General features: G+C 43.5%; 1 protein-coding gene across 5 annotated transcripts in view; it reads right to left on the bottom strand.

The window, feature by feature from the left end:
* PDGFA (platelet derived growth factor subunit A) overlaps positions 1-22675 on the bottom strand; it is a 43352-nt gene extending 20677 nt beyond the window's left edge. For all 5 annotated transcript variants that reach the window (XR_010786407.1, XM_066576369.1, XM_066576370.1 and 2 more), the window contains exons 1-4: positions 22372-22675; positions 19678-19774; positions 4442-4552; positions 2377-2564 (exon numbers count right to left, since the gene is read on the bottom strand). Coding sequence is in view for 4 of the 5 variants with exons in the window: in XM_066576369.1 (XP_066432466.1) it covers positions 2377-2564; positions 4442-4552; positions 19678-19774; positions 22372-22434 (459 nt within the window). In the remaining variant the exon portion in view is untranslated. The remainder of the gene's footprint in view (positions 1-2376; positions 2565-4441; positions 4553-19677; positions 19775-22371) is intronic.
* Between the last annotated feature and the right edge of the window lie 2010 nt (positions 22676-24685).

Here is a 24685-nt window from a genome sequence, read left to right as displayed (position 1 = left end):
GTTAGTGCCTTCTCCCTCACCGAGAAAAGTGGGCAGTCGTTCCCTTTGTACCATATAACTGCTGGGAAAGAACATTTCCCAGCAGAAGTCTTGCTTCCGAATGTGTCCCAAGCTCCTCCATGTCGTCAACTGCAGTTATCAAACCCCATAACTACATTTGCATACGTTAAAATGCCGTTTTATTTAATTTTTTTCCCTTGGTGGGTTCAGTGAAGCAAGCATAGAGTCCATTTAGCTGTAACCGTAAGAGCTGAGTGTTATACCGATAGGCTTGCCTTAGCATGAAATACGGAGACGCCTGGGTGACTTCTCTGTGCATGCCCAATGAATAGACACATATAGAGCACCCGAACGCTGTGGCAAAAGCATGAAGCAGCACACCCACTCAACCACAAGCAATGAATAGTAAACGAGGGCTTGGGATGGGGTCAGAACACAGCACATAACTCTAGAAGGTTAGTTGACAATTACTTGTATTGGATGATAGACCAGTTTTTGGTTCACCGAAACCACCAAGCCAAAATTGTGATATTGGTACTACCTCCTTTAAAGTTGAACATATGTCTTCTTCAATATTATGACTGAAGTGTCAAAAGCTTATGGCAAGTATGTATGCATGTAGTTACTAATACCACTTCGATTATGGCCTGTTCTTTATTCATCTCCAATGTACTTACCATCTCACCTTGTCCGCATGGGCCAAAAAAAAAAAAAAAGACCTCACGTTGTTAAGTAAACCAGTTAAAGGGGTTTTCCAGTCACAAAATAAAAATGCTGATAGCTGTACATCTTAGATAAGTAGCAGCAACTTGTACCCTCTCTACCGTTATGGGCCTTCTTCTTCGTCCCCTACAGCCGCTGATCTGCCGCTGTGTTTAGATGCCTCACCTCCGCAGTAAATACAGCAACAGACTGTTACCTACAACTTCTAGCAAGCATAGCCCTTATTTGTAGCTCCACCCCCAGCTAACAGGTCCTACAACTTACCAGCACCAACCTCCCTCTCCCTAAAAAGGGCCAGAGAGAAAGCTGCTGAAGCAGACAGACCCTCCAACACTATGATCTGCACAGGAGCAATACAATGCAGTGCTTACACTCCTGCTCTCCCATCATGCACTGCTCACAGGATGCTGGTGGCTATGGACAGGGGAGGAAATAGCAGATGCGGACAAGACAGAGGAAGTGGAGATACTTTTTAGTTGGAGGGTCACGTGATAGACAGAAAGTGAAGAAAGTAGCTAAACCGGGTAGAGTGAACCTCTTACACAATGACTTATTGTAACGATGTACATTGGATTTTAAAAATGTATTCTGCGCTTGTAATACACCTTTAATTCAAACATGTTCATGCTATGACATACAGAAATGTCACAACTATGAACATGCCTATGTTGTCCTGGTTTAGTTCAAAGTTTCGGCGGAAGTTGGAACGGAACAACAAGTTTCAGTAAACAGAAGATACAACTCAATATGCTCCCTATACCTGAAAAGAAGTACTGTATTATGTAAAGGAACAATCAGTTATAGGGATGCCGATCGCTCATCCAACTGAATGTTAAATAGTTATTCCTCATATGAATCCTGATTAGAAGGTGGATTTATCCAAACAAGAAAAAAAAAAAAAAAAACATAATTCAATAAAAAAAAAAATAAAAAAGGGCACAATGCCAAGTTATTTATTCACCACATGCAAAAAGTGTTAACGTACCAAACCAACAATGATGTAATCAGCAAAGCTATGTCCCAATAGTTAAAGCAGGACTTCCAGCATGTATCTTATGATTGGCCTTGGCCAACAGAGAGCCAGTAGCTCACATTTAGGTCCATCACGGGATCCAGTGTAGCCAAGATCTCACTGTAGTGTAAAAGGTTACTCAAAAATTTGAAGAAAAAAAAAAAAAGATACAAAAACCACAGAAGTACCCCAGTGTACCCAGGGATCTCCTAATCATGGACCCCAAAATCCAGCATCAGACAACCCAATTTAAAATGGACATTGGAGTCAATCACTTGTCACTCGAATCAGATTGATTGATTCACACTTAATGTAATGATCTTATGGATGATAAGTCCCATGCGTAATAAGAGCAACGGTTACAATGTAGTTGGGAGCAGACTTGCACATGTCCTGTATAGATAGTAGCTAGGACCTCAATCATTGGTTCCTTTGGTCTTCCCGAAAGTCCGAGATTGCTCCAAATACAACTACTGCCATCATCATGTACCATGAGAAAACTAACAAGGGTTGGATCAAATAACCATCATGGCTTTTCATGTTACCAACAAGAGAATTAAGCAAATAGTAGGGTACCAAACCATAACTGGACCTGTATCAATGCCACATCATATACCATCTACGTCATCTAATCCGCTTACCTTGACACTCCGGTGGTGTATTCTTGAAGGTTGGCATTTAACACTGCTGGTATTACAGCAGCCTGTGCAACGTTTCACCTCCACACAAGGCGGCCATATCAGAAAGTTTGCAGATGTTGGGTCAATTTGGCTACGAGGTATCTCGTATATAACAGTCCTTGTTTTGCAGACTGCAGGGACAGCTTCCTCTGTTAAAAAAAAAACAAAACATATATACATTGTTATATGTATATAAATTGTGATCTCTTTTTAACCAAAATACTATTTAGTTGCAGCAGGATCTAGCCACATTTGGTACATTTGCACTTTTAACACCTATACTACAACAAAGGCACAACACAAAGTTATGAGTCAGTAAGACACCTACTGCAATCCCAGTCATACAATCCGTCACCTATATCTTGCTAAATATATATTCTTGGTATGTGTGAAAGCCAAGTCTATGTGCTGTGTGATAATCACTCTTCCTGAATCATCCAAGGCCATCTCTCCAGACAACCTCTGCAATAAATTGTAGATCGGAGAAATGGAAACAGACAGATTCGGCAAAAAATACCTTTGAAGGGCAGAGCTAGGACAGGACTTCAATAGTTACATGGGAGTAGTCATTTAGTCAGCCAAGACCATCTCCCACCCATTTACAAAAGAATTCCTTAAAAGGGCCACTCTGGCAAAAATACATTTTTCCATCCCTGTCCCCACCCCCTCACCTCATTTCCCATCACTCTGGAGGTTTTCTATGTATATTGCTGTCACTTCCATGGAGTGCAGCCCCCTGTCTGATACTTATCGGGCACTATATTGATGCTGAGATTTCTCCTTGCTCACTTTCTCTATTCTTTGTTAATACTCCCATGATGCATCAGCACAGTATCATGACCAGCTAGAGCCAGTACTATCTCTGCCTGCTGGGAGGATGCTGTAATTACCTTCTGTATTTTATATTCACCTAAACTACTGCTCATGCAACTTGGGCCCTCCCTGCACATGCCATAACTATAGTCAGCGGCACCACTGTTGTGCCCAGGACCAATGCTTTGATTCTCCCTTCACATTCTCTCCATCCTGCTCCTACTTCCAGTATGCTTCTCAGTGCCTCCCCATGGTAACACTGCTCTGCATTGTGCCCCAAGGAGTAATAAAGCCCCTCCATGCTCCCTTTGTGCCAAAGTAGTAGACCTTCCTCTGTCCCCCTGCAATCCACAGACCCAACGCAGTCACTCACATAGGGAAATCTGTATTACAAACGCTACTCCCCAATTACATTGTCATCTGCGCACAGTACATGATGTGCGGGAGAGTGGGCTATGTGCAGCAAGCTGTAATGAGGCTGCAGCATTTACAATATATAGTTTCCTTGGCTACTCAAAACTGTCCACATTATAAATCCACCACTGGTCCAGATGCTGAAAGGTTACGATGCCAGTGCCATCCTGTGGCACCTACAGTGGTCATCAGTGTGCTCCCCTCTGATGCGAGCGATTAGACCCAATTCCACAGAATACAGTGCTCGACAGAATTCAATCCTTAGGGTAGGTCATCAATAGTAGGTCGGCGAGGGTATGCAACCTGGGATCCCTACTGATTAGCTGTCTGCCAGAACAGTGCACTCATGCTCTGATCCAGTTCCTGCAGGAAGCAGACAGCTCCGTTCCAACTGCAGTGGCCAGGCTTGGTTTTGCAGGCCAGGTTTTCATTCATGCCAATGTGAAATATGCCAGCAATACCAAGCCTGTCCACTGCAGTCGGAATGGGGAGGTCCATTTTCTGCCGAAAGCAGTTCCATGCATTAGTAAACTAGTCAGGCGAATAGCTAATTGCAGGGATCCTAAGCGGCAAATCACTGTCTGTTTATTGATTATTGCTTATCCTCGGGATAGGTCAATGGTTTACTTCACAATGTGGGGGGCAAAAAAGTGACAAAGGGGGTTCTCCAATTGTAAAGCTGCACCAAAATCCATGTGCGGATTTTAAACACAGACTTCACTCATTAGGTTGCAACAAATGAATTTCCATGGTGTATGAACTAGCCCTTACACTGCAGAACTATGGATGAATAACTCACCAATGCTTCGCTTCCTGCGGATAGGCACAGATCTCTTCTCTTGTACATGTTTATTATGATGGAAGTTGTGTGTCTGCGTTTTTACGTTTCCTCCCGATAAATCATCAGGCCCTAGAGGAAAGGAAAAAACAAAAAACAACCTTATAAGTGAAGGCACCATAAAGGCAGTGTACAGTATACTCCATTCACAGTTCTGTCCCAGATATCTTAATGGCCAAGTATCCGACTTTCCGCGAATCCACTTGGAGGCTTTTGCCCCAAAGAGAGCTGTCCTCTAGAACTATAAAGTTCACTTGGATGTGGCAGATGGGACCACATGTTTTGATCCAAATATACATCAAGAACCTTGCATTTTATGCAGCTAGTATAAACATTTATGCACATTAAATACTTGAATAACATTTCAGGAGTGCTGAAGGGAGTGTTTTTGTATTTTTCTGCAGGCATGGCATGTGTGCCCCTTCCCATTTAACTTATTCATTGAAGTGCTGAGATTTTATGGATGACTTGTATGATGGTGTACCAGATAAGGTGTTGTAAGTGCAACACCTGTTCATGAGAGCTTAAAGGGTATGTGCAGGGGGGCAGAATCCTTACCAAGACCTGAAGTGTTTGAACCTTCACCTCCCACCTGGTTTCAACACCAGGTCAGGTGGCAAGCATTCTGTCTGTACTAGTCATGTCATTGGAGGGGCCTGACTGTACACCTTAGCTCCCAAAACACGTAATAAAAGGACCAAAACTTGACATGCACTCCAAAATGGTACCAATGAGCATGTCAACTCATCCTGCAAAAAAGTCCTCAATAGCTTCGCAGATGAAAGCATTAAAGAGTTGCATCTCTAAATATGGGAATAGTAGAGGAAAAAAAAAATTGTGATTGCCCATTACTGCGGTTTGAGAGTTTTCATACAATTGTCGTCTGCGTGCAAAACGGTACCAATAAAGTCAGCATAAGCTGCAATTAAACAAAAAAGGGACACGTGAGATCTCTCTGAAAAATGCAGAGTCAGGGTAATAAATTATTGAGTTTTCTAGATCCTAAGAGCAAAAAAAGTACAACGTGTCATGGGGGGAAAAAAAATAAAACACTCAGAATCACTTGCATTAATAAAAAAAAAAGTAGTCCAAAGTTATTACCACTTAAAGGGACACACATCAGATTTTTAAAAAAAGGGGCCTTGTCAGGAAGGCCAAAACTGAATGTAGAGGGTCATCTTCTATCCTGAACGCAATGGGAGCAGTGCCTGCAATACCAACCTAGACCACTGCACTATGGTCAGCGGGAATCTAAGTGGAAGGTCCCGTCAGTGAACTTTTTCTATTAAAATGACCAAGTCCCAGAATAAGCCTTTAAGTTTCAGGCAGACAAACAAGAGATGTGCCCAAGTTATTAAAAGGCACATCTTAATTAAAATCAAGTATTATAAAAGCTTCCCTGATAAATTCTAATGGATGCAAGGTCTTAATTTTTTGCATTCAGAAACATGGTCGCCAATCATAAAAAAAAACTAAGTATTCAGTAGATTTTCTAGACAGCAATGGCCTCCAATCTGGGGCTTTTCAGCTGCTGCAAGTCTACAGCTCCCAGAATTCCTTGACAGCCAAAGGCCACAAAAGGTATGCTGGGAGTTGTAGTTTAGTAACTTCTGGAGAGCTCCAGGTTTGTAGTATGACCTAAATACGCCAACATGTTACATTTTAGAATTTCCTGATGGCTTTATAATCCTTTCATTGTAATACCTAGAAGTTTCTAAACCCGTTGCCATATTCCCTGCTGCCTATAACCTGCCATTACTACAGGCAACGGGCATCTCCACGACTAATCCTCCAACATAAAAGCTTTGATCCTGCGGTCATTGTTTCCATATTCTACATATCTTGTTCTCTTCTAGACTATGGGAGGTGCTTGGGGGGGGGGGGTTAAAGACGTTGCCAGCAGTTAATTTAGAATGGTTTTGTGGCAAGGACCCAAATAGTTTCACTTAAATTTTTTATGCCCTGATGTACTGACAATGTTTAGAGAAGGGATAAAATATACGACAATTAGTTCGGTCTTGTTCCGTAATGTATCTGAAAATGCAACTTGATCATTACCAACAAAATGGCAAAGATGGAAGAGCGCCAAGGAAACGCACAAGAAGAAAGGCAAAAAATAAGGTGCTCCTACGTGGAATGACTCGGTATTGGCATTCGTTTTAACATCTGCCAAAAAAGGCAATTACATTTTCAGAAGCCCAGAATGGAGTCGCCGTGCATTGATCTATGAGCCTAGGTAGACAAAACATGATTAAGTTCACAATCACTCACGAGGACCAACAGCGAACAAAAAGGGAAAAAAAAAATTGCACATTATTTTCATGTTAATCTAATCTAGTGTTGGCCAAGCCAAATTTTCATTCTATAAGTATGCCAGTTCTGCTACTAGTTACGATCAGCATCACGGTGTGCCAACTTATGACCCTGAACAGGAACACTGCACAAAAGCAGTACACCGTTATATCACATGAAGGACCAGGGGGAAGGGTGCCGCCACCAAAAACAAAATGTGCAATATCAAGGGAGCAACCAAAGATAGAACGTAGTCGAAAGAATGGACTTCATAGTCGTGCGAAAACATGCATGAGAATATCATTCATGCGAATAAGCCATTACTAAGGTGACCAGACGTCCCAGTTTAGGCAGGACCCCGTGTCCTGCTTTTCCCCAAGTCCAAAGTGGGACAGCCATTTGTCCTACTTTTGGGACGTCTGGTAACCATTAAGGCGATTACCAGCCAGGGTGCTGCGGCTCTCCGGCTGGTAATTACTCAGCGGCACCACTGCAAGGTACACACACTGATGGCAGTATGTGCATCCAGGATCTTCCTCGGTTCTGCAGGAGGAGAGGGGAGGAGGCACTGCTGCAGGTGCACACACTTCCGCCCACAGCAGCAATGCATTGAAGACCAGGAGAAGAGAGAGTATATCGGGGTTCTATTACTGCTGGGGTCACTTACTACTGGGGTTGACATATGGGACATTAGTAATAGTGTCTCCTATATCAGCCGCAGTAGTAATAGTATTATTACTGGGACCACTATTGCTACTGGGGCAGATATAGGGGACACTTACTACTGGGACCACTGTGGGAATCCCTATTACTACCGAGTCCACTATGCACAGGGTAGCATACCTCAAACTGACTTAGGGTGCATTTACACATCGCGAAAATACTGCAGAATACTGCAAATTCTTCAGCATTTCCACATCCAAGAAGGCAAAATAAAAATCTGCACCATTGGTGCGAATATTGACTGGAAATCAGCCGCGTATCCGCAGCTGATTTCATACTATGCAGCGCTGCCCTCACCTCCTCCAAAGGCTTCCTGCTGTCAGCACTCCCCGGCTCAGGGGCGGCGCCGCTGGTCAGGTGAGGTCACTACAGGCTGCTGGGAACCAGGAGCCAGGAAGCGCTGACAGCGGGAAGCCTTTGGAGAAGGTAAGCTGGAGCGCCTTACAGCATTTCCAGTCAAATTCTATATCAAGTGTATGAATTTTGAATGCGGAAATGCTGCAGAATTTGCTCCCTGTCTTTTTTGAAGCGGCGCTGTACTTTTTATAATGACGGAGATAAAAATTATACGTGGTGATAAGCCCCGCCCCTGACCACACCCCTCTGTCCCACTTTGGCCCTGGGTAAATCTAGTCACCTTACCATTACCTATACAACAAGTTGGCCCAAAAATCAGCCTTGTGGCCCCCAGCAACTAAATCAGAGCTCAGCTTATATTTCTCCAATAGCTGTGGAAGAAATGAAAGCTTCATTGTGATTGGTTGCTAAGGGTGCTGTCTGAGGAACTGTCTGAAAGTCTGTTGCCCATCACAACCAATCACAGCACAGCTTTCACTTTGTATATTACCCTTGAAAAATGAAAACTGAGCTGTGATGGGCAACAGATTTCTTTGACAGTGTCATCGATCAGCCCCAGTGTGACAGTTTTGGTTGGAAAATGTTCTGAAACCTAGAAATATAGCAAAGCATAAATACAAGTATGATTACAGGAGCAACGCAATAACCAGGCATTCCCACTATTCGGTTAGTTTCACGCGATATTGCCGCAAGAAAATCACTGAAAAAAAACAACAAAATCACGTTCCACCCCCCTCACAATTTTTGAGCTTCAGCGATCCTTTCTCGCAAAAACACTTCTGCTGCTTGCGATTTTCTCACACAAGTCAATAGGACTTTCTAATGTTAAGAGGCTCCAGAGGGACATGGGAGAGAACGCGCGCGCACGCACGCGTGAAAACATTGCAAATGTGAAGGAAACCATTGAAAATCATTGGTTTCATAATTCTGTGTGTGTTTTTACTCACCCATGTGAAACCGGCCTTAAAAGTTGAGTCAGTAAGCCAAACCTCAAACTCCTCAATTTACCCAGACTCCGATTCCTTCATATGATGGCTGATGTATTAAAATGGTACCATCAGGCTTTACATCGCCAGTATGATAAAATAATCAAGTTACATCCTACATTCCACATCAGCGATGTACAATAGAAGGGGTGAAGGAGGTCTGCACCAAAATCGGCACCATTTCCACTACGTGTGAATGTACCCTTAGGCTGGGTTCACACAAGGCGGATCTGCCACGGAATTTCCCTGCGGCAAATCGGCCGCCTGCGGACGCTAATCCCAGGGTTAGCCAGCCATGTGGACAAGATTTGTCAAAAATCTCATTCACATGGGGGTGGACAATCTGTTGCGGCAAAACCCACATTAGCTGATGCGGATTCTCGGGACGCAGCATGTCCATTTTCTTTTTTCATTGCGGCCTCGCTCCCCTCTGTGGGAGAGCTACGGAACGGAAAAGCATGTAGCGAAGCTGCTCCAAAACCCGCGGGTAAGTGCCGCAGGTTTTGAAGCTGTGCTTATCCTGCTGCGGCAAGAATCGCGAGATCTCCACGGTGAAAGCATCCCGTGAGAACCTAGCATTAGGCTTCCTTCACACAATTTGCATTCACCTATTTTCTGCTCCATGTGTTTTTCAAGTGGCTTCTGGCTCATCCCAAACAGTTTTCCTTACATGTATATTGTCTAACTCCTGTCCACCTAGAGAAGCCTACGGACCTACAGCCAACATCTGGCCACAGCAATTTTTATAGTAAAACCACCACTAAGGCCTTACTCACACGAGCCTATGTGCGAGCATACGACGCATGTTATTTTCACACGTTAGTACGCAGCATCTATGCATGTACATGTATACTTCCTCTGTACATTCAATCCCCATAGTCCATCTTGGAGTGTATGTATGCGCAATACACATCAATATAGGTCATGCCACTTTGACCATCTATGGGATATTAATACTGTGTATTATGCAAGCTTGAAAAATAAATTAATTAAAATTTTTATACTTGATTCTTTTTACATTTTTTGACTTAAATTTCACCATGCTTGATCATTTTTATAATACACTGCTACACTTTCTGTATTGCAGTGCATTATATAGCCTATGAAGCTCAGCCAGGCTACCATAGCTGGTGGACCCTGTAAGCCATATTCAAGCCTCTAGGTTCCATAGCAATTTATTAGCTTGATGAGTGACAGATGGAACTCCCTTCCTGTGTCAACTCTTACACACTGTGGTCACATGGACCACGACATGTAAAGAATTAAAACAGTGTGGATCGGCGGTCTCTCTGGTCCCTGCTGTTTCAGCAAATGCCAGGCTGTCATCTAACAGCTGAGCACCCGCTCCCCGTGGAATGGGAGACATGTCAGCCTTTTGATGCAGCATCACAATAAAGCCCCTCAACGACCGTTGTAAAGAGATGTTTGGGCGGTCGTAAGAGGGTTAACAAATCTATGTATTATTTTGCCTTTCCAACCTTCTATGCATTTCCCACTGAAACAGATCCATTGTTTTCCCATTTGGCTCCATATGCGAAACAGGTAAAACAGAAAACAAAAGCGCAGATGTGAACAAATGCCAAGATTGTGGCTTTTCTTCTCCTGAAAGCCACCCTTATGTAGTTATATTCCGTTCTCTTTTCCTCCTGTTAAAAGGGGCTGTACCAGGAAAAAAAAAAAAAAATTAAAAGTTCAGATTTTAGCTTCTCCACAGGATAGGGGATACCTTGCTGGGTCTCATGTCCCCTGTCCTCACTGCAGGATTACTGCATCCTTACAGAGAGCAGACGACTGAATGAAGCGCTGGTCGTGCAAGCTCACCAGTGCTCCCATTCACTTTCAATGGGACTGCCGAGATACCCAAGTGGGTGTCACTTAGATATTTCCATCAGCCCCAATGAAATGAATGGAGTACTTACCACGCATAAGTGATATCACTGAAGATGGAGAAGCAACCCTTGTAGTGACAGGAGGACAGGACACAAGAGTCATTCTTGGGATGGTCATAGGTCTCACCGGTAAGACCCCCACTATTCAGAAAGTTATCCCCCATCCAGTTGGTAGAGGATAACTCGGTATTCTGCTACAATCCCTTTAAAAAGGGGGGTCTTACCCCAGTCAACTCCTTTCAGCTTTGAGCTGCTCTTCATACATGATTTTACTAGGGAAGCCAGGGTCAGACGCTTCTCTTGCAACTTTATTATGAGGTCCCTCTCAATGTCCATATGCCTCAAGACGACTACTGGGTAGGGATGGTCTTCACAAGAACCCCCTTAAAGCCTTTTTTTGTTTCAGTTAATGAAATTATGACATTCTACTCAAATTAAGAAGAATCAGGATGAATCCCACAATAAGGCCCACATGGGGGATAGGATTTAGTAATGTACTCAGACTTTATATTTGCTTGGATACGGTGCATCACCACCAAGAAGAGTGAAGCCCGGGATGGAACAATCTATTCTAGGAGGTTAGTTCCTGTAATACCTCTTCAGAAGCCAAGCTATGCCAACATTACACATTTTAGTCATCAGAACCACCTTCAATGGCCAATTCACTTGCATATCTGCCAGCCTTAAGTTATTTTAGGTAGTCCTCACTTCTCTTGTGCAATTATGTTCTGTATATAGCACTTCCCAACCAAATCTTTTCCTGCCCCGCTGTCATTTTATTTTAGCAGCGGATAAAAATGTCACTCGCTTCCTCGGCTCAGGTTCAAATTGCTGCATGATAAGGTTTTAATACTGCATTGTAAGTTATGATATAAGAATTGGAAGGTCAGGCCTTAGGAAAACTGCTCCAGATAATAATTAACTCCATTTACCTTAGAATATCATACAAGTATTAAAAAAAAAAAAAAAAAATTCTACTTTATGGCATACATTAGGTTTAGTATTTGGTCTAGTGCCGTCCGGGTCCTATAAGGCACAATGCAATGTATTCTGTGGGTGGTTTCACATGTGCATTGGCGGTCCGTTTTCCTGCTCTGGAAAGGGGAACTCTTTGGCTGAATGGATCCCATTGACTACAATGACTAATTGTTCAGACTGGAACTTGCTTGGATGGAAATTAGACCTATCAGTGACAAGTTTTCTGTGGATCAGTGTGAATCCTCATTAGAATGGTGAAATCCAACAATCTTGAACACAGCCTGGTCATCGGTGCTAGACTAGCCACGGTTGGCATTTCAAAACGCCAACCTTGAGGAGTTTTCTTACGCAGCAGTGTAGAGAATATACAGAGAATGCTGTGATCAAGAAAAAGAAAAAAAATCCAGGAAACAGGACCCTATGGCCATAAGCAATCCTCAACAAACAGGGTCAGAGGAGGATGTCAACAGTCGTTCTAATGAACAGACGGCCAGATGGTGCACAGTCCAGCAACTTACAAACGAAAAACACTGGTACTGCAACTAATTTGTCCCAATATACAACTCATCGTTCCTCGGCGTGGATGGGCTCCAACAGCAGATAACTTTTTGCAGTACCATTGTTGTCCAAGGGGAATGGGGCAGTGGAAACATCACCTTGTCCGATGAATCCAGATTTCTGTTGAACCATGCTGATGGGAGGGTTGGTATTTGGTGTAGCATGAATCGATGAACCTTTCCTGTCAGGTGCCAAGAGTTCTGTTTGTTTGAGGTAGAGTAATGGGCCCATTCTGCATCCTCCAATACCTGTAGATGTACGCTGAAAAACATTTCTGCGGTTCTGAAGGCCAAAGCAGGTCCAGCTTGCTACTAAATGGGGGTCTCATGTAGACTGCCGACTTCACTAATCATCTATAGTTCTGATAATCCAGCATCTTACGTGTGCCAATATTGCCACATTACAAGAATTGTATTCCATTTTATGTAATTAGGTGAGCATGCTTTAGCGGTTGCAGGCAACATTAAATATTTACTATATTGCCATCGTATACATCACACATCAAGTAACGTTATATCCAGACAGGATCTACCTTCATGAATAAACCAAGCAATAAGGTTGAGGATCATAAACAAGTCCAAGAAGAATACATAGCTTTCCTTTGGCTTAACATTTAAATATACATAACCTAACTGCACCTCAATAGCCAGTCGCTGATGTTCCCCTTTTTTGAAAATTTTCCCATGAGAACTCACTGGGGACACTGCCATTTTACAGAATTAATTTGTGATAATCAAATGGTTTTCCATTACCCAAGAAGAGAAGAAGAATACCATTCACTTGTTTTAAGGTTTGGGGGTCACTTGACAGGTCACAATCTCATGAATACTTAAAGGTCCATTTACACAGACAGACACACACGCTCAAAAATTCAACAGAAAATTTTGCATTAGCTACTAATGGGCTAATTAGCCCATTAGTAGCCAAATAGCTTCATTTGCATGTATTTAGAGAACAGCAGGTGGTCTGTGCTCTAAATACATCGCTATTGTTCTCCAGCAGGACAGCAGCTGAAAGAATGTTATCAGCGCTGCCCGTGGAGATAGGCTGACCGCGGAGATCAATGTGCAAGCTCCTGCAGCAGAGATCCACCGCGGGATACCGCAACGCCCGTGGACAGGCAGCCTTAGGGTTTCTTTTTAGTTTGCTTCAAAGTTCTTCTACTTATAGAAGAGTTAAGCAGCTCTGGTCAATTCTCCAATGTTCCCCACTCACTAAAACCAGCCCTGGCTAGGCTGTGAAGGAGCTGCACCTGCAATACAGATGGAGCGGTCTGCTTCTGGCTTCATTAACAGTAATAGCCAGTACATCCAACCAGCTGATGGGAAGGGATCCCGAGTGGTGGTCACCAACCAATCAACTATCGCCGACCTATCCTGAGCACAGGTCATCAATAGTCAAGTCCCAGAAAACCCCTTTAAATTTGTCAGCAATTGGTCTTGCATGGGATATCATAGCTATAGTTTTATAAAAATTGCCATAATTAGTGAAATGTACATTTCACCACACAGTATCTTCATTATCATTTCAACAGCTCTTTACAGTTTGCTTTCAACCATAGATGAGCAAGTAATTAGGCAGTTGCTGAGCAACAAATGCCTGAAGCTACAGGTGACTAGTTGGATCTTCATGAGAGCATGGAGACCTGTCTAGTCACCCACAATAGATTCTAAATACTGGTTGTCTGCGACCAATAGCACATCTGCCCCCACATTTCAGAAATAAAGATGGCGGCCAGAACAAGTGTCTGAAATAAGAAAAAGAAAAAAAAAAAAAGGCTCCACCTTAGTGGGGTGTGAGTATTATTAAGATCAATACAATGAGGCTTAGCTTCAATTCTAGACAGAACGCATACACAAGACTGGTACTGTTTCGGGTAGGAGGGGGATGGGCAAAAAAAAAATAAATTCAGAGTAATTCCAATCTCGGTAAACTCTTTAAGGGTGGGGGGGGGTCCAGTTGTAAGCCATTGATGGTCTGTCAGTAGGACAGGTCTTTATTAGTAGACCACTGGGTTCCATTGCCAGGGACCCCCACTAATCAGCTGTTCGCTGAGCTTGTGTACTGAGCAGATTTCTGCAGGGTGCAGACAGCTCCATTCTCAATGTAGTGGCCAGGCTTGGTATTGAAGCCCTAGCTCCCATTAAAGTGAATGGGAACTTATCCTACAATACCAAACTTGGCTACTGCAGAGAAAACAGCCATCTGCTTTCTGCAGAAGTCAACTCATTGTATGAACACATCAACCCAGTAAACACAACTGATCAGCAGGGGTGTCATGTGGCAGACCCCCACCAGTCTACTAATGGTCTATCCTGCGATTAGGCCAGCAATAGTCAACAACTGGACAACCTTATTAATGGTATATCCACACATGGGCAGGTTTTCGGCACTGAAAATTCATGACATTCAGGCCGGGCTCACACGGTCACACATGAAATTTGTATGGGCTGCGGGTATATCCACAACCATAAAGCACTATGGGCTCCATGTTGCGGATTCTGCAGTAAAACAGAACAAGCTGTGCTCTATTTCCTGCAAGCGGATTACGCAAAAAAAAAAAATCCACTGCAAGAATTGAAATCCACAACATGTCAAATATAGAAACAGATTTTCAATGCTAGTTCTGCTTCTTCAAGTGCGAGGGTGAATTTCAACACCAAAGTATTGGGTTTTTCATGTGGATTTTGGGCTCTAGAATGTCCGCTGTGGACACTCCACAGCAAATGCCACCCCATGTGGACATACCCTAAGGCCACTCATCACAGAGTTTAGCATAGCATTTGAAACGCCGCACTAAAGGGTGTAAAAGGCCTCTATTAATTTCAATGGGGCTGCTCAGACAAGTGTTTGAATGCGGCATTACTAACGTCACGATTTTCGAACGCCGTCTGTTCTACTTTGGTGCGTTTCAGCTATTTTTAATGCACCTCATCACCCATTGCAATGATTGGGTGCATTAAACTCTGGCGAACCCATTTGAAAATGCTGTGAAACACGGCATTTGAAATGTGGCGTTTTTTTACAGGCGCCAGTGAGAGAGTGGCCTAAGGATTCCTATAGGCAGTCTTACTAGGTGAGAAAGAAAAAAAAAAAACACTTTAATTACTTTTTATTGTGTGTGTCATTGTGAAACAAGCCTAAGTAGTATGTATTTTTTCTTCACACAATGCTCTAAGTCTAAGAGAACACCAGTTTAAAGTGGTTAAATGGTTGTAAACTATTGATTGCCTATCCATAGGACTGGCCACCGACAGTAGATCAGAAAGGGTCCACTGCCCAGGACCCCTGCCAGTCGGTTGTTTACTTGGCTGCCAAACTGTTTTCTGCAGGAAGCAGATGACTCTGTTCTCACTGCAGTGGCCAGGTTTGGTACTGCAGGACAAGTTCCCACTGAACTGAATGAGAACTCTGCTTCTAATACCAAGCCTGACCTCTATTGACAGAATGAAGCTGCCCGCTTCCTGCAGATATCACCTCCATGCACAAGTGCATCAGATTGTAAAACAGCTGATTGGCAGGGCAGTCCCAGGCAGGCCCCCCTGATTTACCATTGAGGACCTGTTCTGTGAATATGGCACTAATACTTTACAACTGGACAACCCCTTTAGGGCTCCTTCACACTGGCAAGAAAACTGCGATTTTATTGCGATGTGAGAGCGAAGACGCATCATTATGAAGCCAGCGATTTTCAATGGTTTTATTCTCATATGAGAGATTTTCACTCCTGCGATGCTGCATTAAAAAAAATTGCAGCATCTCCTTACTTTTTGCAATACTGTCCATTGTTCTCAAAACAATGTGAGAACATTGCGATCCCCTGCCATGGCTGTGACCGCTCTGCTGCGGGATTCCTTCAGCCCAGCAGGGATGTGAGGCTATTGCATCCAGAGGGCTCCACAGGTTTTCAATGGGGCCGCTGGTATCAGCGCCTGCCCCATCGAAAACAGTGGGAGGACATTGCGATCTTCTGCCGCGGCTGTGACAGCGATGGCGGGGGATGAAGGGAACCCCCGTCGTGATCTGAGGCTGTTTCAATATGAAAACAGCTTGCATCCAGGGTTTTCAGAAGGATTGCAAGGGTGATATTGGGCTGTGAATCACACCCTGATATTGCCCTTAAGGAATAAGGTCAGAAATTACTGGGTTTCTTACTTTTGGGTCGACACTCGATTGAGACAAAGAAAAAAAAGTTTTCCAAAAGTCCACAGTATTCTGTTGGCTATTTAAGTGTTGCAGAGATTTCTACACCAAACCATCCGTTTGATTTGTCTTAATGAGGTTGTTTTGGAGTCAAACACATGGATTTCTGCAATTCCCATGCAGATGAATGGGAACAGTTGCAGAATTTTAAGCAACAAATCAACTGCTTGTTAATAAAACACAAGTCTTGTCTTTATGGACCTGAATATACCATAGCTTTTAAAAACTATTTGAGACATCCCATTGAACCTAGAACATGACAGTTCATGAGGCCTAGGGAAGGTAGCCTTTTTCCACTATTTAGTCTATACATCCATTCATCCACCCTGCGAGTCACACAGCGCTGCACGTTTTCACCATATGGCTGGAGAAATGTTGCCATGTTTAATTGGAAGTTCAGCATTTTCCTCCTTTCAAGATAAAAGCTCCTTTTATCTTAAACATGCACAATCAGCTGTCTGGGACCGTAGTGCTTCATTACCTGCTCTAAGCTCAGCGGCAAAAGGGAGGTTGTGAAGCAGAAAACCTGGCCTATATAAATAGACCTGCAATTATGCCCTCAGTAAAGGATGTGTGAATGAGGCGAGGAGATCTGTGTCCTACAACTCTACTACACAATTGCGTGGATCCGAGGGAAATTAGCCTTGCAGTCTTGTTCCAGCAGCCTCTCTGATCCTGTACCACTCATTTGTTTAATACCCTACAAATAATTACTTTTTATTATTTATGACTACGGCCAAATTTAGGAGGACCCAACACGACTTCAAAAGCAACGCAGACTAAATAGCTGAAGGCATGCACTCAACAGAAGCTCAACCACCCCAATGTTAATCAAAGAGTCTTTCCTATTCATTAGCGACACCATCATAACATGGCTATTGTAAAGTATCTTTTCACCACCACGCATAATCTTCCTCTGTTTTATAGCTCAAAGAAGAAAAAAAAAATCCTTTCAACAGGTACAAGGCTACAAAAATATCTGGTGCCACATAATCCCAGATAATTATTGCATTTCTTCCCTAAGGCTTCATAAGGGATATTTGGTAATTATGTTACAAAAGCAGTGGGTGTTTTTCAAAATGTAACTCTTAATTCTAAACACCGTTTTGCAACACATAAGTTACTAAAAAGCAAAAGTGTGGTTCTTTGAGTCCTGTGAAGCATGAGAAGGTCTACCATGATAATTATGGGGTCAGTGTAGAGTGGGAATCACCTTCGATATGAATGAAGGAAGCTGCCGAGTGGTGGGCAGGCCAAAGACTTATACCGCCAAGGGTTTGGGTTTGATGGGGAAGTGGGGGGGGGTTGAGAAGTATTGTCCTTCCTGTCCAAAGTTGGAAGGTAGCTGTGAACCCAAACTTTGTGGGTTACCCATTCTGATTTTTTTCAATGCCTACCGACCCCTCTACACGCTTCTATGTGCTGGGTCCAACGAGACTAGTACTTGTCAGACAATATAAGCTCTAGAGCAGGGATGGACAACTTCAGTCCCCAAGGGCCCCAACAGGTCATGTTTTCAGGATTTCCTCAAGTAAGAACACCTATGGCAATGTCATCACCTCTGCAATACTGAGGAAGTCCAGAAAACATGACCTGTTATGCTGTCTTGAGGACTGGAGTTCCAATCCTCATATTCAGTACTGCATTTGTCAAAAATATTGGTTCCATCAACCAAACAAGTCAAATTCTTCAATTAAGAACCAAATTAATACGCAGCCATGCGGTACAAGTAAAAATGCAAGCATGCCCTTCCCCCGATAGGATTAAATTCCAAGAGAGAGCAACATTTCTGAACAGATTTTTTTTCTCTTCTTCCAATGAAGATCTTCTACAAAACGACCAAAAATAGCTCCCACTATTCAACGTCATAACATTGTAAGATATGATCTGCTTAGCAAGAGAGTAGAAGTGGTTACACGCTCTAGCAGACATATTTCAATAAAGTCACATGGATGAGGAATTAGACAATGGTCAGTGTCATTACTTCTATTCAGGCTCTGACTGGCTCACATAGGAACAGACCAAACCCCGGTGGGCCTTGTGCCAGGGTGGCCCCTAGCCCCCCCCCCCCCCCCTTCAAACTGCACACAGCATCTGTACATACTAGGTAAATGGAAATCTAACAATTCCCGCTCACTGCATTCTCCATATACACTTCAGTATAGATAGGGCCACACACAAACACAGCCACCCTTCTATTGAAGTATATGAGGGGCAAGGAATTTGTGAATGGGGGAATCAGGCAATATTTGCATGTAGCTGTACAGGGGGGGGGGGGGGGGGCTCAGAATGAATTTTACTAGTGGGCCCTGGCATCCCAGTCCAACACTACTTCTATTGTATCAAGTCCAGCTTGGAATTCTTCTACACCATTTTTCTGGTAGACGGTACAAGACATTGATAAAAAGACATGACTGTCCAAAATTTGTCAGTAATCAAAGTCATTCTAATAGGTTTTCAGTGAAGAACACCAAAAGCTGGATTTCTGGCTCTTGCCTTACATAATAATGCTAGACAAAGCTGCAAAGCATATTTACAGTGCACTTTTGGTGAAATGTTATAAAATTATAGCCAGAACGGCTTCCAAAAAGTAAAATAAAAGTTTTTTTTACTTTCCGTGTTTAGGACCTACTCATAGCTTGAGTAAAGGAAAAAAAAAATGTTGAATGATGACACTGTAACATCAAACAGTAATAAAATGCCAAAATGAACGATAACAAAAAAATGGAATCCTCCATTCCTAAATATGGCATGCATTACCAGCAGCCACATTTGTGATCACATTTTAACCATTTGTACACACAGCCCTCCACCCTGTTGTATCAGATAAGAGACCATATTGCATTTACTTTTGATAGCAATGGATGGGCTGTAAATAAACAGCGACAAAACTATCACTAACTCATCATAGTGTCTTCCACCAACCCCTTTTCTACTGGGACTAGGCAATGACTAAACACAAGTCACCTTTATACTGCCATATCCCAACGCATAGGTCTTCTTTTTCCCCCCCAAGAGAGTACAGTCACACACTTATTATAAACCCTTAGTCTATCAATGGCTCAGCTGCTGTTTATGGGCCTGGAATCTGACCTTTCTTCCCATTTAACCATTTGCGCTACACAGAGAGGAAAGGGATAAGGGAACACAGGGTAACAACATCCATAAATCAGAGGTGAACAGGAGAAGGTAAAAAGGAAATTGAATTTACCTACGGAATCAATCTCCAGGAGGCGCTGTAGGTCACTGATGCTGTGGATTTCACTGTGAGCCAGTTTCTCGATCAGCTCCTGAGGGAACTCTGCTTCCTTAATGCAGCCAGGGAAGAAACACATTTAAAAATACAGTTCATAGCCACTTCCCAATGATAATCCACTCCCACTATATAATGTACAGCTCACATGCTGGATCCTCCCTTAGTACTGAGCATGCTGCAGGACAGAATGCCTGCAAGACTGAGAACCTCCAGCACAGAGGGCTAAAAGTGCGTAAGTTGGGTTAGAAGGGCATTGCCCCAATTTCAGGTACATGGCACAGGCCTGACTAATTATTCTCAATGTCAAAAGGGGAAAGTGTTGTACATTTTCTTCCACGGTCACAGCAAAAAACCAATGTCATAACACCACAACTGCACCTCACTCCTTATCAGTGTCCCAAGTTACCTTTGCACCCATCTCACATTCTCAGAAGTTGTCACAAAACGTCATTTCCCTGCCCATTTTACTAGCAAGGAGACTACAGGACTTGAAATCATTCAGCCAGTTGTATAACAGAAGCAAACTAGACTTGCAATTGGTGTCTGTGTTTTCTCTAAGGGAGCATGTCAGCAGTCGGGAGCCCAAGACAAAAGGCAAGAAATGGAAAATCAGCTCATTGTGTCCTACTCTATAGCTAAAGGGCATGCAGAAATGACATATCTAAGTATATTTAAGTCCATGGCCTAGCCAAACAGGATTAACAACATGGATCTAAGACTCCTATGCTACTAGAGTGACATGATTGTAAGCTCTTTGGTCAAGAGCGTCTAACGATTCCTATATATGGTTACACAGTCATTTACATGCATGCTCCCCCCTTTTCCTTTAACCACAGGTCTTAAGTGGTTGCATGTTTGGTTAGTTCAACCTGCAGTAGCATTATATGAAGGAAACAGCCAGGGGCTTTGAAGATCACCACATGCAGCAGGTGTGGAAAGCAAAACTCTGAGAAAAGCCAATGGGCAAGTAACTGCTTCCATTTATCCATGAAATCAACAATAGGGTTTTGGGGTTTTTTTCTGCTTTCTTGTACACGGGGCCCTCAGGGTACGAAATCACAGCCTGAACTACAGTCTGCAATCTCTGCCCAAATGTACATGCACATCAGAAAGGTGGACACAGAAAGTCACAAGTCTCTGCCATTGTACATAACGCTTCCAAATAGCACCAGAATTGGACATTCTCCCTTTACAAGGGCCAGGAAGATATATTACACTGTACAGCAAAGCCTTGAAACTTTACCAGCTTTGCCCCACTTCTCACACATGCTATGGGGCATGCTCATTTGCCGTCTGTGCTGGAGGACACCCATTATACCATAGGAGTACTTTTACATCTATCCAAAACTGTTTAGAAAACATATTGATACAAATCTAACTATTCTATAAACAAACAAATAAATGTATCATCTTTAAACTTGATTTGGACAAAGGGATGTGATGCCAACAGATGAAAGAGGGCAAACATTACCAACATTCTGCAATGCTATTAGGTTTAGCTTCATTTTCTCTACTAGGATCCTACAAATCCCCATTAATTATGGCTTAGTAACTTTTGTACTAGGAGGCAGTATACCCAAGACAGATGTGCTCTAACATTATAGATTCTTGCTGAGCACATGTGTAGGACCTCCGACATAGTAGTGTATGGAAAGGAAGGGAGTAAAATAGCATTTGGGAGCCCAATGTGCTTGAACATGCCCTAATCTTGTCTAGGCATGGACTCAGAATGTGGTGTGTACTATAATATGAATATAGCACTTCAGTGAATTCATTATTAAAGCCACCATAGGAGGCCAATGCAGAAAAACCTGTGCCAGAACCTCTTGGGAAGCAGCTGTCATTTATTGTTGGAGAATCTGCATCTACTGCAGAACCTCCTGGGAAACAGGGCTGTCAGTCATTTTCTTAAAGGTACCCATACACATTTAAAAAAAAATGTTACTAGAATTTGGGTCATCAACTGTCATTTAGGACATCTCTTGCAGTTACTTTAAGGCCATGGCTTTTTGGTTGGAGAATCTTTGCCCAAAGTATACCTGTATACTCATGTACCCACGGTGACAGTGGGCACCTTAAATGCAGTTTAACAGGACCATGGGAGGTGTTGGCAGTCATATGAATGATTGGAGGTTGTTAGACTTTACTAGACTTTGATGTGCATGGGTACTTTCAAGGTGGCTTCCCAAACACCATTTTTTGAAAAACACACTTGCCGTTTTTGAGGTGTTTTTTGAGCCAAAGCCAGAAGTGGATCCTGAAGGAAGGAGAAGTAAGAGTCCTTCCTTTATAGTTTTCATTCTTTTTTTTTTTTTTATCCACTTCTGGCTTTCGTTCAAAAAACCTGCAACAAAAAAAAATGCAAGTGTATTTTTTCCCAAAAATACTGTGTGTGAAGCCACCTTTAGTCTGCAACTTGCTCAAGTGCAGGTGACTTGTAGCATGGTCATAGCAAGAAGCTCCTCATGATCTGAGGCTGCTGTGAGTAAATGGCTTAGCACTGTAGGTCCTTCTAGCCCTGCCCTTAGTGCAAGTGTGAAGGCTGCTGGTGTATGGGAGGCAATGTAGGATTTGCACACAATGCTATCTATATACAGGGTCCTCTGCACATAGAACATATAGAGAATATGAAGACAAGCCAAGACCTACCTCGCAGAATGAAGAAGACAGGTAGCAGACGCCTAGAAGCAAAATCCAAGCCCAGCTCGTCATTGCGTTCTGCTGCACTTATTACTGAATGACAATGCAATGTCTTGATGTAGGAGCTGCAGAACTGCTCCTGTGTCTGGGGGAGTCAGTACCATCCCTTAGAGGGGGATCAACACCCCACCAAATGTGTTGGATCTGCTGGACGTTTTGAGGGGTTGGGTGGGTTCTCCAGGACCAACCTGATCTCTCTCCCCTTCCTTTTTTTTTGCAGATGGGTTGATCTCTACCAGGCAATGAGGCTCAAGGTCTGCATGTTGTGCACTGATCAGACCCACATAAAAGCCCAAGGAGGCAGCTCTAGATCTCCACTGAAACGCCCATCACCTGTCTGCATGGAGCTCCTATGTACCCCCTCCCTTCCCAATCATTAAATGCACAAAGGCAGCGAGCACTGTGTCTGTCTCAGAGGAAGAAGCAAAAGAAACCAAGTTTCCAAAGACCGAGATCTTGTCAGCTCTTCTGCACAGTGGTCAGTAAGGCAGCAGATCCCTGGAGTTCCACCTGGATGGAAAATGGTTTAAATCCCAGGGCGAGGAAGCAGCAGCAGGGTGAACGAGTAACTCCTGGGGGATGTCAGCTGCTCACAGCTCTCTGCTGTTGGGAGAGTGAAATAATCTGGAGCAAGAGATTATAGCATTGCCAACCTCCCTTGTACCGCCCCCTCTCCCTGTACTAAGCAACACAACCACAAACAGCCAAGTAGTGGGCTGGTTCTCTGAGCCAACACTGCCTGCCTGCTAGTCAGCGAGCTGTGGGGAGATTAGGGGTGCAATCATACACTGCTTGTCAATGAGCAATAGGGAGATTAGGGGTGCAGTCATACACTGCTTGTCAGTGAGCAATAGGGAGATTAGGGGTGCAGTCATACACTGCTTGTCAATGAGCAATAGGGAGATTAGGGGTGCAATCATACACTGCTTGTCAATGAGCAATAGGGAGATTAGGGGTGCAGTCATACATTGCTTGTCAGTGAGCTGTGGGGAGATTAGGGGTGCAATCATACATTGCTTGTCAGTGAGCAGTAGGGAGAAAAGGGGTGCAGCAATGCACTGCTTGTCAGTGAGCAATAGGGAGATTAGGGGTGCAGTCATAATTGCTTGTCAGTGAACTGTTGGGAGATTAGGGGTGCAGTCATACATTGCTTGTCAATGGGTTGTGGGGAGATTAGGGGTGCGGAAATGCACTGCTTGTCAGTGAGCAATGTGGAGATTAGGGGTGCAGTAATGCATTGTCAGTGAACTGTTGGGAGATTAGGGGTGCAGTCATAAATTGCTTGTCAGTGAGTTTTGGGGAGATTAGGGGTGTAGCAATGCATTGCTTGTCAGAGAGCTCTGGGGAGATTAGAGGTACAGTCAGACATTGCTTGTCAGTGAGTTGTGGGAGATTAGTGGTGCAGCAATGCACTGCTTATCAGTGAGCAATATGGAGATTCGGGGTGCAGTCATACATTGCTTGTCAGTGAACTGTTGGGAGATTAGGGGTGCAGTCATACATTGCTTGTCAGTGAATTGTTGGGAGATTCGGGGTGCAGTCATACACTGCTTGTCAGTGGGCTGTGGGGAGATTAGGTGTTCAGCAATGCTCTGCTTGTCAGTGAGAAATGGGGAGATTAGGGGTGCAGCAATGCATTGCTCGTCAGTGAGCTGTGGGGAGATTAGGGGTGCAGCAATGCATTGCTCGTCAGTGAGCTGTGGGGAGATTAGGGGGTGCAGCAATGCATTGCTCGTCAGTGAGCTGTGGGGAGATTAGGGGTGCAGCTGTGCTAATCTCTGATCTATTGGAAGATCAGGGATGCCAATATATATTGCTAGTTTGAGTAATGGGGAGATAAATAACAAAGCCATACATTGCTTTTCACTGAGCTGTAGAGAAATTATGGGTTCGGATATAGATTGCTTGTCACTAAAGTATGGGAAGACCTGGGAGGCAGCTATATAATGTTGTTGAGAAACTGAGGATTCAGCTATATGTTGCTAGTCTCTGATTAACCTCTGACAGGGGTGATAGGCAATGGAGAATTGCCACTATACATTACTGTACATTGTTGGGCACTGGGAAGCGTGTAGATACTTGCCATTGCTGTTTTTCCTGCAGGCCCCCATGTCATTGGAGTATTTATTGCTGCCCAATAAGTAGGAACTGAGGAGTGTGGAGATAAAGGATGCTCCGTGTAGCATATAGATCTGATTACTGAGCAATGGATCTAAATCTGGAATCGTTAAGGCCATTATAATACAAACTATGCTGGAATGGC

This window comes from Eleutherodactylus coqui, chromosome 8 (assembly GCF_035609145.1).
Source record: "Eleutherodactylus coqui strain aEleCoq1 chromosome 8, aEleCoq1.hap1, whole genome shotgun sequence".
Classification (NCBI taxonomy): domain Eukaryota; kingdom Metazoa; phylum Chordata; class Amphibia; order Anura; family Eleutherodactylidae; genus Eleutherodactylus; species Eleutherodactylus coqui.
Note: the sequence above shows the minus strand (reverse complement) of the source record. Positions and strands in the feature narration are given on the sequence as shown.